At 34.3% G+C, this 5,948-nt stretch overlaps 1 protein-coding gene across 1 annotated transcript in view; it reads left to right on the top strand.

The window, feature by feature from the left end:
- LOC106466227 overlaps nt 1–5,948 on the top strand; it is a 42,413-nt gene that overhangs the window by 18,807 nt on the left and 17,658 nt on the right. The window contains exons 7-8 of the mRNA XM_022394203.1: nt 249–424; nt 4,317–4,450. Of these exons, the coding sequence (XP_022249911.1) occupies nt 249–424; nt 4,317–4,450 (310 nt within the window). The remainder of the gene's footprint in view (nt 1–248; nt 425–4,316; nt 4,451–5,948) is intronic.

Here is a 5,948-nt window from a genome sequence, read left to right as displayed (position 1 = left end):
ACGGGGTAGTGATACAGACATTTTTCAATCTTTCTATGTTTCACAATTTTCCTAGTGTCAAATTTCACCATGTTGGGATTACGTGGTGGAGACATGTTGCATTCGCCCGCGAATGTTGCCCTCTTTAATTATTATTTAACTTCCATCTTAGTGATTAACAATCATCGTAATTAAAATCTTCTTTAAAACGATTAATGCCTAATTAGTTGTAGTTAAACATTTTGTCTTTGTTTTTATATTACTTCCAGTGTCCGTGGATTGTCATCCTTTTTTTATGAATGTGACCGTTTCAACAAATGTCGTTTTTAGAGGAAAAATATACACCCAAGGCAGAGATACAACATGCTTCGTCGATGTACATGAAAGTTTACAATTTACCCTCCCTGTCCTCCTGAATGGTAGTCAGTGTGGAACTGTTAATCAGGTAAGAATCAGTGCTTTATGAAGAAATAAACACCTAAACTTTTCCTACCAAATCAGTCTCTTTGGTAAGCATGTGGAATAACAAGTCCCCAGAAACCCCATCTGGTGTTAAACTAGAGAAAAGACTAGTTTCAGTTAAAAATAGAATATCCATCTCATATCTCTTATTCCTAGGCAGGGCGTAAGGTTTTGATGGTCAATGTTGATAATTCTACATAAGTACGTTATTCGAGCTCTTAAAACGTCTAAATAAGTATATGAAAGCGTTATAAATTATCTTTTATTACGGATTTCATTATTATGGAAGTTGATATCAGTAAAGAATGAAACATTTCCTATTAAATACTTTCAAAGTGACTTCTAGAGTAAGGTTTAACATACTACTCCATAATCTCTGGTGACTGCTATTTGTAAGCTCCACGAACTAAAAAGAAATCCAGTTATTTTGGCTTATATTGCTTGCCAGTGTATATGCTATATCCAAATAGATTTGGCTACTGTATTTTCCAATAGATGATAGGGTTGGTTGATTGTTGTTAAGCGCAAAACTACAACAATGGGCTACGTGTGCTGTGCCAACCATAGGTATCGGTTTTTAACGTCTTAAGCCTAAAGATTTACCGATGAGTCACTTGGGGGAAGAGGGTAGAGAGTAATTAATTCGTGTTTTCAAAAATGTAATCTTCTTTCAAGGTTTTTAGCACTGAAACTTAAACAATTTAATGGTAAAAACAACAGCAGTTAAACAGCTTTATGAGGTTGTTACAGAAATGTTTTGATTATCATCTATTTGAAATGTACACTGTTATATTTTATTAAATAAATGCCCCCCCCAGTGGCATAGCGGTATGTCTGCAGACTTACAACGCCAGAAACCGGGTTTCGATACCCGTGGTGGGCAGAGCACAGATAGCCCATTGTGTAGCTTTGTGCTTAACTTCAAACAAACAATCTTATATGAACACCTCATACAGAAGCAGCCGTATTTTTCATTTTTTTTTATTTGAATATTTCTAGTTTTTGGTAAACATATTACACCCAATATTGGCTTCAAAAAATATTATACAAGGCCTCAGTATCCCGTGTTAGTTGCTTAAAAACCGATAGAGAAGGAAATAGAGCCAAATGAAACAACAGTGAAAACATTCGTTTCATTGTTGTGATGAGAATGCCAAATCTAAGTGTTCCGAAACATGTTCAATTAGATTTTTAAAAATCGCCAGATCATACGATTGTTTTTATTCACCAGACTGTGGTCAAATTGTCTTAAAAAATGAGTGCAATTAAAAAAATATCCCAACCCACTGAAAAAGACATTGGAGAAGACTCGCGATTGTGCACTGGCTTCTGATGTTTTCATATTTTTCAAGAGTTTGTAAAAAAAAACTAAGTATACTTAATCATTGATTTATTTTTATGCTCGTTTTCAAAAGAACGTTGTTTCTACAACCAGGATATAAGTAGTCGTTAATCACGTTAGCTGTTCTGAAAGTAAAACCTAGCTGCAACGGCAGTGATATGCGCTGGAAATAGGAACTGTCCTTACTAGTAATAAACTAGACCAGATGTTGATGAAAGTTAGGTAGTTGTAGGACTGGGCATCATTTACGCTACTGTGTCAAGTCAAGTCAAAGATCGTTATCAGTGTTCAGGTCGGTGACCTTTGGGTGGAGGAGAAGGTGCATTCCTACAGTCACCGATGACTAGGAAATATTATGGTTACTCTAGCAATTATGTATGTATAGCACAGATATGTTCGAATATTTTCATTGGAATATGTTTTCATGTAAAAATGAAATAAAATTTACAAGAAATTTTGTTATTTCTCAAAAGCACCCGCCGCCATAAGAGCTTTTTCCGGCTCTTTGAAACGAACAACGGGATTGAATATCTGTTTTATACCACGTCTACAGCTGAAAAATACGTGTTCAGCGGTACCACGTTTCGAAACCAGGATCTTTCTCGATCTGCAGCCTAACACGCTGACCACTACGGTCCCACTAAGCTTAGCCGGCTCCATTATAATAGAGGGAAGTGACTGGAATATCACTTTTTTCAAACTTTTCAAAATTATGATTTCTTTTTTGTTTCAAAAACAACAAACAAGTGACAAGAAAAACAATTATTGTACACCAATTAAACTAGTGTTTGAGGTTTAATAAATGTTTTATTTTTAAAGATATGGAACAGCGCCCTGTGCTGTAGGATGATATTCGTCTATTGCTGTGCTTTATTCTTTGCCGAGCTTACGAAGTTGAAGTCAGGCATTTTGTACGTATTATTTCGTTTTTCATCGGAAGATTGACTTGTTGAAATTGGTTACTCCAAATTTATATCCGTCCCACGAACGGCAAGGTTAGAAAATTATGCCAGAGCTACTAGTGGGAAGTGGTATGCCTGTAGCACAACAGTTTGAAACCGGTACTCAATGGGAAAATTAATCCTATGTCACCGCGTATGTCGTTTTGGAAATTTGACTTTTAATGAGAACCGTAGTAACTACGTCGTCAAAGTGATTAAACACACAGTTGCTATTTTTTGTCCATTATAATCAGATACGCAGTTTTCACTCTAGTTTATTATATAATTGAGTAATACAGACACCCAGTTTGTAATGTTTCATTTGATTACTAGAAATAACGTGGTCATCATATGAAAGAAGATGATTTGTGAGACACATTAACTATGATACATGAATGCAGTTTGTAATGCTTGATATACATAATGCAGTAATTATATAAACTATTATGTGTGGTATCAACTTGCTCAGGTAACAAATATTTAACAACCTATTAAATTTCTGCGTTTTCAGCCTCTATGAAACATCGCTTACAGCACAGAAACACGCACTCCTGTACCATTCAACAGTATTCCTAAATGTGAAGTTTTTATCCACGATTTGATCTCAGTCGTTGAAACAGAAACTAGTGATTTTATTATCCAGAATCAGTTGAACTAACAGTAGGAAGACATTAGTTCGTGTGTTTTTTACATCTGAAGTCTGTGATATCTGCATCAATTTTTTATTTACTCTCAGCCTTCTATTTCTTGTGCGTGTGTGTGTGTATATTATTTTAGAACTAAAAAGTCCAGAGGTTTGTATAAGCATCATACAAGTGTTTGTATAAGCACCATACAAGTATTCAGGTTTGTATAAGCATCATACAATTGTTTGTATTCAGGTTTGTATAAGCATCATACAAGTGTTTGTATTCAGGTTTGTATAAGCATCATACAAGTGTTTGTATTCAGATTTGTATAAGCATCATACAAGTGTTTGTATTCAGGTTTGTATAAGCATCATACAATTGTTTGTATTCAGGTTTGTATAAGCATCATATGAATGTTAGACTTGTGCTATTATTATATTGGTATACATGATAAACCTCAGAAATGAATTATATTAAAACTGTGGTCACTCTTAACTGAAAGTCGTGTTAGAAGTGCCTCTTAGGACTATAGTCGCTGATGAAACGTTGGAATCTCAGTTTTAAAACTTGTGTTCTTTAGCATATTACTTTGGTAAATGAGAATATTGGGGTATACTTTGTTCATATTGATGAACTCTGCATGTCCGTTACATCTCTCTCTCAGACTGTTTTATTTCTGTGCACTTGTGGTTTTTGAGTTGAACGTACATGAAATTAAAAATCATCTGTAAAATTATATTCGACTAATCAATGGGCGACTTGTTCGTCGATTTTGATTCGAGTGTTTCCAGTCATACTATACGATAAGGTTTTTATAGCCATTATGAATGGGAATTTTATGTGGGTTATTTTTAATGTCTGTAGCTTACATTAACAGAAACTTGTTTTTAAAATACAAATGGTAGATAGATAAAACCTCTCTCTCTCTCTCTCTCTTCCTTTTTTGTTTTTTTTTAATTGTAGGCTGAAGGCAAATTCTCCAATGTTTTAATAATACAAAATAACGACAACGTGGTTACAGCAAGAGACAAAGCTGTCGGAGTTCAGTGCACGTTTCAAGTTGGCAATAAAACTGGTGGAACAGAGCTAAACATTAGGTAAGACTGGGACATTTTTGCCAAGCCCTCTTCTTGTGTTAAAGCACGCTCCTAGTGCAGTAACGATTTTTGATGTTTCCGACATGCTCGAAAGTGCCAGAAGGGGCCAACACCCATAAAATATTTAAAATGTTTTACATTTACTACTACATTATGAAAATATTTCTCATATCTCATTAAGATTTTAACATCAAAGTAATGAAAAAATTAAACTTGAAGTTTTGAAACACCTGAAACATTTCTGTATAGACTAGGCCTTGAAACATCCTAATCAGTTTTGTATAGACTAGGCCTTGAAACATCTTAATCAGTTTTGTATAGACTAGGCCTTGAAACACCTGAAACATTTCTGTATAGACTAGGCCTTGAAACATCTTAATCAGTTTTGTATAGACTAGGTCTTGAAATATCTAGACCAATTCTGTATAGACAAGGTATTGACAGAGCTGAATCATTCCTGCATATACTAGGTCTTAAAATATATTCATCAGTTTTTTATAAATTAGGCCTTAAAATATCTGAATCATTCCAGCATAGACTAGGTCTTGAAACATCTTCATCAGTTTTTTATAAACTAGGCCTAAATATATCTGAACCATTCCTACATAGACTAGGTCTTGAAACATCTCAAGCAGTTCTTTTTTTTATAAACTAGGCCTTAAAATATCTCAATCACTTTTGTATCGACTATGCCTTGAAATATCTAAATCAGTTCTGTATAGACAAGGTATTGACAAATCTGAATCATTCCTGCATAGATTAGGTCTTGAAACATCTTCATCAGTTTTTTTAGAAACTAGGCCTTAAAATATCTGAATCATTCCTGCATAGACTAGGTCTTGAAGCATCTCAAGCAGTTTTTTTTATAAACTAGGCCTTAAAATATCTAAATCAGTTTTGTATCGACCAGGCCTCGAAACATCTAAATCAGTTCTGTATAGACAAGGTATTGAAATATCTCAATCATTCCTGTATAGACTAGGTATTGAAAGATCTTAATTAGTTGTATAAAGACTTGGCCTTGAAATATCTCTAGATCATTTCTGCATAAATACTTCTCTACAATTTTACATAGATCATATTACATGATACATCTATATCAACTGTATTAGGACTAGTTTTTAAAACTTCAGAATCCGTTATACATAGACGGTTCTCCGTCAATTTTATATAGACCAACGGTATAACATATTTAGACAAGTGTAATTGAGACTGATTCCTGACATATGTGTACCAGTTTTGAATATACACTTTCATTATCTTCGTATGGACTACTCCATTCACTTCGCGGTTAGTTGCGTTTAAACTATTTCCTGCCTTTCTTTGAACGATGATATGTAGACAAATCTCGATCAGTTTTATTTAAACCACAATACGTCTGGATTTATTTTTTTCATACTGGCTGTTGCCCGTATAAACACTTTTCAGTCACTGCATATAAAGTACTGCTACTACATGACACTTCTCAATGAGTTCCATAAGGAGTACCCCCCCCCCC

Source organism: Limulus polyphemus, unplaced genomic scaffold, assembly GCF_000517525.1.
Source record: "Limulus polyphemus unplaced genomic scaffold, Limulus_polyphemus-2.1.2 Scaffold2194, whole genome shotgun sequence".
In the NCBI taxonomy this organism is placed as follows: Eukaryota; Metazoa; Arthropoda; class Merostomata; order Xiphosura; family Limulidae; genus Limulus; species Limulus polyphemus.
The sequence above is the reverse complement of the archived record's forward strand: the minus strand, read 5'-3'. Positions and strand labels throughout refer to the sequence as shown.